This window comes from Rhipicephalus sanguineus, chromosome 4 (assembly GCF_013339695.2).
Source record: "Rhipicephalus sanguineus isolate Rsan-2018 chromosome 4, BIME_Rsan_1.4, whole genome shotgun sequence".
Classification (NCBI taxonomy): domain Eukaryota; kingdom Metazoa; phylum Arthropoda; class Arachnida; order Ixodida; family Ixodidae; genus Rhipicephalus; species Rhipicephalus sanguineus.
In genome coordinates, this window is record NC_051179.1 from 130,699,102 (window position 1) to 130,713,251 (window position 14,150).

At 48.0% G+C, this 14,150-nt stretch overlaps 1 protein-coding gene across 4 annotated transcripts in view; it reads left to right on the forward strand.

The window, feature by feature from the left end:
• LOC119391592 (protein spinster) overlaps nucleotides 1-14,150 on the forward strand; it is a 104,322-nt gene that overhangs the window by 73,861 nt on the left and 16,311 nt on the right. For all 4 annotated transcript variants that reach the window (XM_049414907.1, XM_049414906.1, XM_037658388.2 and 1 more), the window contains exons 8-9: nucleotides 9,360-9,425; nucleotides 13,219-13,317. In XM_049414907.1, coding sequence (XP_049270864.1) covers nucleotides 9,360-9,425; nucleotides 13,219-13,317 — 165 coding nt within the window. The remainder of the gene's footprint in view (nucleotides 1-9,359; nucleotides 9,426-13,218; nucleotides 13,318-14,150) is intronic.

Sequence of the window (14,150 nt, forward strand, 5' to 3'; positions counted from 1 at the left end):
AGAGATCACGCCGCCGCCGCCGCGCAATAACTGCGGCACGCCGCCGTTAGTGTTTTCTTTTAATTGGAATGGGGAATCTGGAAATAAAATACAGCACTTCGCCAGAGGAGCTCTTCTCGATGTGTCCATGTAATGAACTGTCCATTTCAGCGGCCACAGAGCTCGGCGAGAAGCGCGCCCTCTGTTTCTGGTTCTTGTTCTGCAGCGCCATCATGACATCACGAAGCTTTCAAACACTCTCGACACAAATGATAGGGACGGAGTGCGCTTCAATGCAACGAACGCAGCCCTCAGAGATCCAATTTTCGGTGTACATGTCTTTTGATCGTGTTAGCCATCCATTGAGGTTTAACGCGGCCGCTCGTCTAACGCAGCTGTAAGGTCGGTACGCATTCCCTGCATCGTTCTCAAACATCTGGGACATATTCACATGCAAATTCAGAATTGAAAAGTTCCTGTTTCTGTGCATTTCATCCACTCTCTTCTTACGCTAGGAATGTGCTGGCGGGTTCGGTGCGGCGACGTGGTCAAGAGTGAGGTGACATCACGGCTCACCGCTTTTTCGAATCACTGAATGCGCTCTGCCGAAATGGACTGTGGACATCTCCTTTGGAGGAACGCATTGAGAGTAGCTCCCCAGAAGTTTTAGTATCTTTTTGTTCTCCAGAAATATCATGACTATTGCCTGACCTTAACGCTGCCGCGTCCTCCAGGCTTAAAGGGCGACGACCCAACTCGCTGGTTAGCATATTCTTGGAGTCTTGGACCTAGTACACTGTGCATAAATAAACAAAATAGATAAGTAATATATTGTCAGCAGGCATCGCCGGCAGTCGAGGCAAGTACGAATGTGGTGCTTGACGGCTGTGGTAAGCCTTGGCCAGTAGTATCCTTGCCGAACTCTTGCCAATGTGCGCGTGTAGCCTAAGTGACCAGAAGTCACCTCGTTGTGACATGCTTGAAGCACTTCAGTACGAAGGTTTGCAGGAATGATGAGCAAATAGGGAGGTCCAATTGACGAGAAGTTTCTTTTGTAAAGGACGCTGTTCCGTAAACAAAACGACGGCAATACTCGTGCAAAAACTGTGGGTGCACTCTGAGATTGTCCGTCTAAGTAATTAATTCAGCCAAGCAACTCGGGGTCGTCATGTTGTTGGGCGATCGTGGACGTGTCGAGGACACCAAGGAATGCAGTTTCATCCTCATCGGGTAGAGAAGCCGACTGTATTGGTGATCGAGACAGGCAGTCGGCGTCCATATGTCGCTTACCCGACTTGTGTACGACTGTCATATCAAATTCTTGCAGCCTCAGACTCCAACGCCCTAGACGGCCGGTGGGATCTTTAAGATTAGTCAACCAACAAAGTGAATGATGGTCGCTAATAACTTGAAGGGGCGGCCATACAAATACCGGCGGAATTTCATGACTGCCCATACCACGGCGAGGCATTCTTTTTCTGTTGTTGAATAATTAGCCTTTGCGTGTGTTAGCGTTTTGCTTGCGTAGGCGATGACTCTCTCCGTGTCCTCTTGCCGCTGCACTAGCACAGCTCTCAGACCCACATTGCTAGTGTCAGTGTGCAGCATCGTCGGGGCTTCCTCGTCGAAGTGGGCAAGCACTGGGGGTGTTTGAAGACGTTGGCGCAGATCATTAAACGCAGCTTCCTGTTCGTCATTCCACTGAAAGGCGACGTCGTCCCTCGTGAGCCGAGTTAAAGGTGACGCAATGCGTGCGAAGTCCGCAATAAACCGTCGATAATAGGCACAAAGGCCCAGAAAGCGTCTGACAGCTTTCTTATCGGACGGTACCGGGAACTGTGCAACGGCGGCAATTTTTTCGGGATCGGGCCGAACGCCTGCGTGGCTGACGACATGACCAAGAAATTGTAGCTCTTCAAAACAGAAGTGACATTTCTCTGGCTTCAACGTGAGACCCGCGGACCTTATGGCTCGTAAAACAACTTCCAGCCTTTTGAGGTGCTCGTCAAAAGTTGCGGAAAAGACTATGACATCGTCAAGATAAACCAAGCAGGTTTTCCACTTCAACCCCGAAAGGACGGTATCCATGAGCCTTTGAAAACTAGTGGGCGCTGAACACAAACCGAAGGGCAAGACTTTAAATTCGTATAAACCATCTGGTGTAACAAAAGCGGTTTTCTCCCGGTCTCTTGGATCTACCTCGATTTGCCAATATGCGCTCCTCAAGTCCGTTGAAGAAAAGTAGCGAGCGCGTCGAAGTCTGTCAAGCGAGTCATCGATACGTGGAAGCGGGTACACATCTTTCTTGGTCACCTGATTCAGCTTCCTGTAGTCCACGCAAAAACGCAGGGTGCCGTCCTTTTTCTTGACTAGGACTACAGGTGATGCCCAGGGGCTCTTTGATGGCTGAATCACGTCATCTTCAAGCATTTTCGCTACTTGTTGCTGTATCACTTCGCGTTCCTTAAGAGCCACGTGATAGGGATTCTGGTGAATAGGTCTCGCCGTGTCTTCGGTAATTATTCGATGCATGGTTAGCGGCGTACGACCAACTCGTGATGTCGATGAAAAGCAGTCCTGGAATTTGGCTAGCAACTCAAGAAGTCTCTTTCGTTCGTCCTGTGGCAGGGTAGTACCAACGTCAAGAACGGGTGCTAATTCTTGTTTAGGCGCTTCGTCCAGTATCGATAAACAGCCTTGGACTTCTACAATATTGTCAAAGTAAGCGACAGCTGTGCCCTTCGGAAGGTGCCGGCGCTCAGCACTAAAGTTGGTGAGGAGCAAGTTCGTGCGTCCAGCAGTGACAATGACAATACTTCGTGCAACTGAAATGCCATGGCTAAAGAGCAGTGAGCTGATTTGGTCGGCAATGCCTTCACCGTCGAACGGTGCGTCCCCTGCCACCGAAACAAGAGTGCATGACCGTGGCGGGACGACCACATCATCATCAGTTAGACGCAGAGGTTGATGTGTCGCCTCTGAACAATCGACTAAACCAGGGCTGTTGCAGAACGTTATTAAGCTGTCCGGGATGTTGATGACGGCGCCATATTCTCTCAAGAAATCCATCCCAATAATTAGGCCTTTGCAACATGAGGCGAGAACAACGAACGTCGCCACGAAAGAAGAACCACCGATGTTGATTCTCGCTGTACACCTTCCGACAGGCATCAATAACTGGCCTCCTGCGATCCTTAGGTGAGGTCCCGTCCAAGGCGTCTTTACTTTCTTGAGGCGTACGGCGAGGTCTTCACTTATAATAGAAAAGTCGGCACCGGCATCAACTAAGGCGGTCACTTGTTGTCCGTCCACGAGAACGGCAATGTCTGCGGTCACAGTTTCGTCGGTGTTACGTCGTGTCGGCTCTCCGGCGTCCTGTCGTGAGAGTAATGGGGGCTTTTTGTCGTCCTCTTGACGGCCTGCAACCTTACCCCCGGAGGTCGCCGCCTTTAGTTTCCCCGGCGTGGGCTGGGTGACCTCCTTCCTCGGAGGTCAGCAAAAGTGCGGCGGTGCGATGAAGGCGAGTGGGCAGGAGACGAGAGAGCGTGGTTGATGTCCCAAACCCGGATGGTAATCAGGCATGCTCTCGTCGTCGTTGGTACGGCGGTCCTCAAAATGGGGTCGAGGCGCTGGAGGTCCTTGAGAACCAGTGTCGTCGCGGCGCGATACGTAGTCGTCGTTGGCGCGTCGTCTGTCAGACCAGGGCCTCAGAGGGCGAAACGAATCGACGCGGTGCCAGCAATGACGGGAAATATGGCCCACACCTCCGCAGTTAAAACAGAGTGGACGCCTATCTACGGTGCGCCAGGCGTCTGTTTTGCGAAGCTGTGGACGTCGCAACGGCTCCTCTTGTGGTGAAGGCCATGGCATGCCAGCGGATGGCTGGTCGTATGGCGGCAGGACGGCAGGTCGCCTCGATGTGTCCTCTTGCGGCGGTGGCCAAGGAATGGCGGCAGATGGCTGGCGGTACGACGAGGGAACGGGTGGTGGGCGTCGAAGGGCGGCGGCGCAGCTCATGCGACGCTGATCTTGAGGAGTATCAGCCGTCGAGAACGCTTGGCGAATTTCGTTGCGGACGTCTTCAACGACAGACGCTATGGGCGTTTCCGTTACCGGAGTCCGCAACTTCTGCAGCTCCTCGCGAACAATCTCTCTGATCAAGTCACGCAAGGAGCTGTGATTGTCAAACGTCATGGTGGTGGCATGAAGTTGGGCGCTGCTGGATAAGCGGTCGTACTGTCGGCATCGTTGGTGAAGTGCCCGCTCGATAGCCATAGCCTCCTTGATAAAGTCCGCCACGGTGCTTGGCGGGTTGCGCAGAAGTCCGGCGAACAACTGCTCTTTTACGCCGCGCATGAGGTAGCGCAACTTCTTATCGTCGGTCATATACGGGTCAGCTCTACGAAAGAGACGGGCCATGTCCTCGGCGAACATCGCGACTGTTTCATTGGGTTTTTGAACCCGTAACTCCAGTAGTTGCTGGGCGCGGTCCCGTCGGTCGACATTGGCGAAGGTGTCAATCATCTGCTGTTCAAAGTCGCGCCATGTTGACAGACTGCTTTCGCGGTTTTCATACCAAGTACGAGCGCTGTCGTCAAGGTAGAAATAGGCGCGGGAGAGCTTTTGCTCAGCAGACCACTGGTTGATCTTGGCAACACGTTCGTAGTGCTCAAGCCAGTCTTCAACGTCTTCGTGTGCGCCACCACCAAAGCGATCAGGCACCAGTGGTTGAAAAAGCGTTACCTGAGATGGGTTGGGAGCATAGGCGTGCGCAGGGTTCCCCATCAGGGGGGGCGAAGGTTCATCGCAGCGCCCCCCCCCCCCACCCTACTATGTCAATGTATGAGGCAGATTTTGCGCCCCCCCCCCTCATAGGTGACTAGAACGGTCAATGTACGGGGCAGATTTTGTGCCCCCCTCTTAGGTGATTAGGGAGGGCGGCCGCCCCCCCTGTGCGCACGCCTATGATTGGGAGGACCGCTGGCTTGGAGCACCTGTTGCGGGCTGGCGTTGGCCATTGGTAGTGGTAAGCGGCGCCTTGTGGAGGGTTCCGGCGAGGGGGTGAGCTCGGGAGCAAGGCCCCGCAGCCGACAACTGAAGCGATGCACGGTAGTTGCGATAGGTGCGTCCGGGCTGGATGAACGACTCCCAGTGGGAGTGTGGAGCATCAGGCAGGGTTGCGGTCCAGCACCTCCACCAGTGTCGTGGTGCAACGCGAACAAACGAGGACAACTTGCGACAGAGAAGCAGCGTGTTCAAATCAGCTGAACAGAAAAACGTCTTCCTCGTCTTTTCCTGCGAAACCTACTGTGCCACTAGCCGGAGTCTGTGAAACCTCGCCATCGTCATTGTCGTTTATGTTTACACACGCGTCACTATATATCTTGGTGCGTTAGTACATTTTCTCCTTTCATTCTTACTTGAGTAAATCGATAAATGAATACAGAAGTAAAGAGAATGGCAAACTTAGAATATAGCTGATATAGTTAGTAGGTATTCATGTTAAAAAGACATGACGTGGAAACACGGACATAAACAAAAGTCGAGAGAGTGAACAGCTATCTCTCACGTAGACGCCTACTCGCACTTGATTGATAGGTATGGTCTTTTACGTGGGAATGCGCAGATAAATATTTGTGTCTACTCTCGGTTCCGCCGCTGTGTGATTTTTCAGTTGTTAGCGGTGTTTCTGGTGTCTTGACTACTCTCCTGTGTCCGTGTTTGCACGCCCTGTTTTTATAAAATGCCCCTAACAGCCTCTGAAAGTACAACAAAAAAGAAAAAGAACGAGCGCGTTATTCTCTCTTGGCGTTTCTTGTCTTTTGGTGTCCTTCGTGATGCCAGAACAGTGATTCACGTGACATCATCAGGGTACATACTCTCGACTGGTCCATATACGAGAAATAACAGTTGTGAATTGTCTCCCACACTTCTTTGCTATGCAGCCGCCCACCCTCTCCTGCTTCTCTCGCACGACTATCGTGCGCGCTTAACTGATTTCGCTCCATTTTGTGCGATTGCGACCGCGCATTCAGAGATAACAGACTGTAGCCGACAAGCGCGAAATCGTGATAGGTTCAACGCTTGGTGCTGACATTGTACGCGTGCTTTATGAAGAAATAAGTGGCGAGGAGATGTGTCCCCTGTAAGAGGGGTATTGAAGGCGAGAACGAAACCAATGGAAAAGGCGCCGGATTATACGATTCTTCCAACGGACGCTCTTTACAGCGGAGGAAAAAGGCGAGCCCGCTTCCACTGTTTTTTGTATGTTTTTTATTGGTTTAGCAATTGTATGGACACTCAGGACAGGTTTTCACCGTCGCCGTCATGTTCCGTGTAAACACTAAATCGATAACATCGCTCCGCACATTGTATGTTCTACCCGCGAGTAAAAGCTCGCGAGCGTTGGCAAGGAACATGGCTAAAGCAGAGATGAAACAATCTGGCCATCTCCATCACACGGAATAACATCAACCCGCGTGTGAGGCCTGCCGTCGATTGCTCATCAAGCAGAAGGAAATGCCCCGCCCGTCATTTGCTGGGCGAAGGAGCAGGAAGGGATGTCTGGGGAGAGGGACTGCGTAACTCGAGCAGTAACTGTGAGCTTTGACTATAACGGCGCGGTCGAGAGCGCTGGCACGCGCGCTATTTCGGCAGACATCCCCCAGCGAGCGGCTCGTATACCTTCTACGCGCTGTGAGGGCTGTGATCTCACTGCTTCGCGCTCGGACCACTGATACGACAAACTGACCGAAAACCGCTTCTCTCCCGGGAGCGGCCGTATTGCCATACACCAGTGTTTTGTAGAGTTAAGTGAGCTCGGAGCAAAAAAGAGTTAGCTGCTAGCCCTCGTTCATGCAACATTATGGCGTGTACTTATCGCACTCACTGCTTCCCCCCCCCCCCCCCCCCCCCCCCCGCGCCGCGCCGTTCACGCGTCGCCGCCGGAGGTGGAAACACCGGCGCGCCACCGCCGGTGATTTTGGGTCCAGCGCACATGTCTAGTTGTAAGGTGTTGCCTAGTGAGTGTTTTAGCGAAATAATGTTTATCAAATCTGTTCCTTATTGCACATGTTAGAAGAAATTGAACTGTCCCACTGCCATGTCTCTTTGGGGTGATCTTCACTGCCAAAGCCTACGCTGTCTCCCTTTAAAGCTAGAATTTGCAAGCGGTGAAGCTCCCTTGTATTTCCACAACTGCCAGGGTTAGGGAGCCACATCGTATTGCCTATCTTTTTCCCTTATTTTTCTGTTTTGCCTCTCAGCATATTTGCCCAGTGGTAGCATTGTATGCTCCGCATTGCCAAGTCACTGCCATGCATGGTCAGTGACATTCCACAGCCAGTCTGGATGCCAAGCGTCTGAATGTGCTTGCTTGCACGTGACATATTTTACAGCAGAGCTGTTAAGCTTTTTTCGTTATGTCGTGCGGAGTCAACAAGAAACTATCATCATCAGCAGCCGGCGTGCGTTCTCTTCGTCCTCTTCATGTTCTTAGTCAGTCTTCATGCTTAGTCAAGCCAGTTAAGCCAAGCTATGCTAAGATCAAGCTAATTAAAAACATGCAAATTAAGACATGCCAATTATGGCCTTGCCAATTAAGACCATGTTATTAATGTGTTGCTAATCGAGACCACGCTTATTAAGACCTTGCTAATAAGCTAAGTCGGCCACAAGCTCCGCTGTTAGTCCAGCCTTGCACCACTAGTGTAAGCTGCCCACATATTTCTTTTTAAAGGTGTCGTATTCCGCCTGGCGAGGCATGCATCTGTGGCATAGATTGCTGGGCTTCGGTACTATAGGCCCATAGTTCAAATCCCGTCGTAGGAACATAGTCATTTTACATTTCTGTTGATTTGCTGTCAGCACCACGCTTACAACACCCAAGGAACTGGAGGTCATCTCTTGGTAGCATGAACTCGTGACATATCAGTTTTTCATGTATTCTGTGATAATGAAATAACTTCAAGACAATGTTGGCAGTAAAATGCTTGCTAGATGGCACTTTACAATTTTCAATCTACTTTACGCAAAGGAAGGAAGAAATAGAGGGAAGCGCGGGGAGGTTAGCCATACTTGAACTCTTTCTGGCACGGTGGTCACCCCAGGTAACCACTTTTTCATTTTTTTTCCTCTTGAAGCACAGGAGCCCCGCGTGTCAGATTTTAAACAGTGTGTTTTTTAAAGCTTTCGACATTCTGAGAGAGATGATGCCACTTCGTTTGAGCTTCAATGTTTTATTTGTTTTCTTCCAGCTGCCGTCGTTGTCAAGGCACGCTATAGATGATGGATCCGAGAGATTTTTATAGAAATAAAAGCATGCTCTGTCCTTATTATGCTGATAGCGCAGGACAACATGTTGTAGGAGTAGCTAATACTAAGGAATCTAGAAATGAAGAGCTGTACTCAGTCAGTACAGAGCGCCATGCCGCTCAAGTTGGTGGTCACCTAGGGTGACCACCGTGCATGAAGGGTCTTAGAAGGCTGGTAATATATTATTATTTACTGGGGTTCTAACAGGAGTTTTGCAAAATACATTCGAACGCCTTCAAGAATGAGATGAATGTGCACTAAATAAAATCTCCCCTTGCTCCTGTAAGAAAACAAGAACTGTTTTGCGGCCTTCCATCGAAACTGACCAGTGGGCCCTTACTGCACAGTGGTCACCTGAGGTGACCACCTCATATCTTTTGAACTGAAAGTGCTAACTTTATTTTTGTGTGAGAAAATCTTTTCTCAAAAAGAGTTGACCATTTTTTTCAATAAAACTCCCTTTCCCACCAAGAATGGAGTACTGTGCATGAAAGAGTTAAGCGCAATTACCAGTGTGGCCTAGGGAGGGACCCTTTCAAAGGTTAGTGGATATTTAAGAAAGTTACTAATCCAAAAATACGCTGAAGGTAGATACTATAAGCGTACACGACTTATAACTCAAGTTGCCGGAGTCATGAATATCTCAATTATGAGGGGAACTGCACCGAACAGAAAATTTTTAGAAGGCTGTGCACGCGTAAAGCTTACAGACTAAGCAGTCGTGTGTGTCCTTCAATACCGGCATGCACACTCAGATATATTTGCAGACGGCACTAGGAATACTGGTTGATGAAACAATATCAGTTTTAGAACCAAAATCCACTTCGTTTCCAACAATCAAATTGGGTTTCCCCTAGGTGAAAAGCTGTCAGACAGCTTGATGGGAAACTTTTAAAATGCAGCGATTCAGAGACAGTTGTAGCTCAAATAATTGGTACTGTAAAGTGTGGCGAAGACTGGCGATAAAAGGGTTGAGAAAGCTGCTTTAGAGCAGCACTTCTTTCTTCATTTGCATGTGTTACATCATTTGCACAGGGTACTGAAGACTGTTGTGCCGTTTAATGCAGGTGCTGTTCTTCTTTGGCATGACAGCCATCTGCCTCAACTGGTCTATAGTTGCCGACATTCTTCTGGTAAGTCGTAGAACATGTTGCGCGAGAGTGGCAACTGGCCACGGTTATGGTGTGACGGATTTTTCCCTCATAAGTTATCAGCTGTTCCTAGAAGAACCCTCTACACTCTACTCTCGTTGTGCAACTTGTTATGCAACTTTGCACAACTACGTTTACAATCTTGATCTTGTCGCCTGGTGAAATTTGCTTTTTTTTTCCTTCCTTTTCTTTCTTTTTTTCCTGTCAGTAATTGCGGGCTGTCAGCATAGGTTGACCAGCATGGGAGCAAGGTGAAAAAATATACAGTCAACTGCCTTTTTTGCGGACGCCCAATTTTCCGGACATGCTCGAAAATTCGGACTCTTCCGCGTCCTATTTTTCGGACTTTCTGCCCAAATTGCAGGTCCGAAAGGCATTAGTTGAAGCCCCCACCTCTGCCGCGTCCATCATCTCGTAGGTTCGAACCAGCGCTTTCGCGAGTCGATCTGTTTGCGACAGTAGCAGGGTCCGAAAGTCAGCTTTGCCACAATGCCGAAGCGTTATGGGGTGAAGCAGACCAGAAATTCAAAGGGGCCGCTATCACGGCGCCGAGTGGCGATGTCTTTACGGTTAAGCAGCGGAAATGCGCCGAGGCGTGATGGCGGCAGCTGGCAAACACGCCAGTATGGCTTAATCGCCGACAACCCTTACGATAAGCATCTTCAGTTAACTGCTCGGTAGTGCATGTGGCCAAGCGCAGTTGCAGGCGTACTGCAGGTATTTAATAGGCGAGAACCCCGACGCGCCGCGCCGCCATTCTTGCTGCCTCTTTGTGCAAGACTGCTAAGTGCGCCACACAGGCGCGTTGCCTTCACGGACGAAACCAGCTCGCCATTGCCGCGCCCGTGTGCGGTCAGGAATAATGTGCGCATCACGAACCCTTTCATGATAAATGCGTGCGTACGATACAACAACAGTACAGGGACGGCGTCAGCTTAGTTAGCGATGTACTGCACACAACTAGAAACGATCGGATTCACACGGCAGCAAATGCTGCTTATCGGCGGAGATTCGGTGATGTGTGTACGCATCGTTTACATGCGCACACGCATCGGGGAAAGCCGGACGAGCCGTCCGCTCTTCTGCCACAGTCTGCTTTCTGCGTCATCGTTTCCAAACGCTCAGAGAGCCGTAATCTATCCCGCGTTTTGCTGGTATGAGCGGCGCTCATCACGAGATGCATTCTTGCAAGTGGCGGTTGGCACGTAGCTAAGCGGGATTCGCGGCAGGTACGGAATGTATTTGCGAGAGCTTGGGTGCGCACCAAAATGCCTGTTAATTATACTGGGAGGCATTAGAGCTATTTCGGACGTGGCTGTGGCGATTTGACCGCTTGAGCGGAATAAAAAAGCATGAATTCGTTTTTTCGGACTGCCCGATTTTTCGGACGCTTTCGCGATCCCTAGGGAGTCCGAAAAATCAGACGTTGACTATAATCGACAAGCAACAACACATTGTGTGTGATCAACGTGACCTCAGACTGGCTTGGCTAGAGGGTGGGCTTGACTGTAGGCCAGGAGTGTTGTGAGCCATAATTTAAGCTTGCCATGGCTTAAGCGAGCAGACGTGTTATTCAAAAACCTGTGTATCACGTGAAGTGTAGGAGAAAACAAAGCATGTGTGTAATGCGGACACTGTGCTCTGGAAAGCAGCATGACTTTGACTGCATAACTGAAACGTAGTAGCTCAAGTATTTTTTGCTTATTACCTAACACTTATTGTTTGTAAATACCGTTCCTAACTATTTCCTTGATTAGTGCGCTGTTCGTTCATACATGCATCTGCTACTTCTTTTTTTGCTTGCAGGTGTTAGTATATAGTGTAAGTGAACCAGCAGCTACGTCAGCTGCTTGTTTCTTTAATGTGCCGCATGTCGTAAGAATTGAGACATTTGAAATCAGCCTTTCTTTTTATGGGTTCTTAAAAAATGAGCTGCTTGTTGCACATTTTTTTTCATTTAACAAAGTCCTAAGAATGTTTTCATAATAGCTTAAATTTTTCAGCGCTTGTGGGTAGCAGGCATTTTTTGTTGTAGATTGCTGGAATGGATGAACGAACAGCCACGATATCATTAAGGCTGTTCTTATTGCATGCTTTGGAACAGCGTTCGCTTGCCATCAGTGATCCTGTCATCAAATCTCCAGTCCCTACAGGGTCCATAAACCACACATGGTGAACGGGGCCACGATCATGCCTGCTTTCTCTAGACCTGGTGTCAAAAGCGAAAATTTCTTGTCTATATATGCTGCCCTGCTGTTGTTATACAGAATAGAATTCTGGTAGAGTAGAATGTCTGATTAACTTTCTATAATGTTTGTTTGCTAATTTGTTGCTGTGTAATGTAGGCATGATTGTGTATTTACTAGGCTTGTGCGAATATTCGAGCAATTCGAATATTTGAACGAATAATACAGTATTCGAATTCGCTTCGATTCGAATTTAAATTATTGAAAATTTGGAAGTATTCGAAATGAACGAATATATGTGTTTGAATCCGCTTATAACCCCCTGTAAAGGTGGTTTCACTGCAGTGGAGGGGTGCTATGCCGTGAATACACCTTTACAGAAAGAATTCGCACTGTCCGTTTGTAATCTTTTGTAAAGGTGGTTTCACTGCAGCGGAGGGGTGCTATACCGTGAATACACCTTTCCAGGGAAAATCCGCACTGGCGCGAAGCCCCAATTCAAGGTTAAATCAACATATTACCCTCACATCGATTCATCATTTTTTAAGTTTAAAAACTTGTTATACCGGCTTATATGCTCTAAGTGTAGTAAATTTTAAAACGTAACAAAATTTATAGGTTATCATTTGCATTCTACCGAAAGCCAAATCCTGCTACTATTCAAAATTGCTTCCACTTCCTTTGAACTAAAAAGAATGACATTTGCACATACCTTGTTACAATTAAAAAAAAAATGTTGTGCAGGTTGGTAGGGTCATGACAAATATGCTTATTTTTCTTTATAATATGTGATACATACTATTCGAATTCGATTCGAAATTATTCGACCAAAATCACTATTCTCTTCGAATTCGCTTCGAACCTAAAATTTACTATTCGCACAAGCCTAGTATTTACCTTGTTCCTTTGCTTTTTAGGTGTCCTCACTCAGTTTCTTGATTTTTCGTGCTTATGTGGCTTTATTTTCTGCTCTGTATTCCACTTTTCATGTATAAAAATTAATCAAGAGTCCTGGTGCAGTCCTTGAGTTTGCAACGCTTGTCTGCATATAATTTATTGTAATATATTATATGAGTGAAAATAAACTGAAACTTCATTAGTGAGTGCAAAGCAAAGATGATGGTATCAACATGACATTGCTGCTAAGCCCCATGCAGTTGCACTGGACAGTACGTACTGTTTTGTCTTCAGTTTCTGCTTGACCATTTCTTGCAACAGCAGCCGGTTGACATCACGAGAAACGGGTGATGGTCAGGAGTCAGGGGCGTAGCCAAGGGGGGGGTTGGGGGGGTTCAACCCCCCCCCGAAATTTTTCAGTTTTGCTTGCGTATATATACACGCACACATACAAACGCACACACGAACATACGTAAAGTATGGTTGAACCCCCCCCCGAAAAAAATTTCTGGCTACGCCCCTGTCAGGAGTGACTATCAGCCACATCTACAAGTAATGTTAACCGTGATTTCTGAGAGGTAGATTTTGTTATGGCCATGGGCTTTTGAGCTTGTCTGTGTTTGGTCTGACCGAAATGCCTCCTTGAGTTGCCACGTGAGATGTAGCTTTCATGGTCTGGACTTTTCCCACAGTACATCCTGGTGCCTTCGCGGAGGGCCACTGGTGCTGCTTTCCAGATCTTAATATCGCATCTACTGGGTGACGCCAGCAGTCCGTACATTGTTGGCGTGGTGAGTGATTTAACCTTTCATCCGAGCGCCACATGCATCCAGTGGCTAGTCAGTAAGGCCATGGTGTGCCCATACCATTCACGTGTCGCATGCGCAAACAGCTGAGCCTTGCAGCTGTGGGGTCTAAAGAAGTCGGCTCACAGCACATGGGTGTAGTAGGGATGGGCGAATATTCGGGCACTTTAAATATTCGAACAAATATTACACCATTCGAATTCGCTTCGACATTAATTTATATTATTCAGAGATTCAAACTATTCGAAATGAACAAACATGTATGTTTGCACGCATAACCCCCCTGTAAAGGTAGTTTCACTGCTGCGCGGGAATGCTGTGCCGTGAAACCACTCATCGAGAGGAAATCGGCCGTGCCACAAGTCACACTTCAAGATCAAATGCACATATTACCTTCACCTCAATTAATTATTTTTTTTAGTTTAACAGCATGTATTACAGGTCTATATGCGCTAGGTATAGTCACCTTTAAAACGCAACATGTTGTGCCAGTTATAACTTGCACCCTACTGCTGTGCAAATCTTGCTACTATTCGAAGTTGCTTCACTTCACTTTGAACCAAAAAAGTTACATTCACACATGCCTAGTTCCAATTCTTAAAAAAATATTGTGCAAGTTAGGTGGTTTATGACAAAAATGCAAATTTTTCTTAATAATATGCGATATATACTATTCTAAAACTATTTGATTCGAAATTATTTGACCAAATCACTGTTCGCTTCGAATTCGCTTCAAACCTCAAACTTATTATTTGCTCGCCCCTTGTGAATAGTTTGAAATGTGATGAGTAGTGCAGCATCCTTGGGTCTGTGAACCA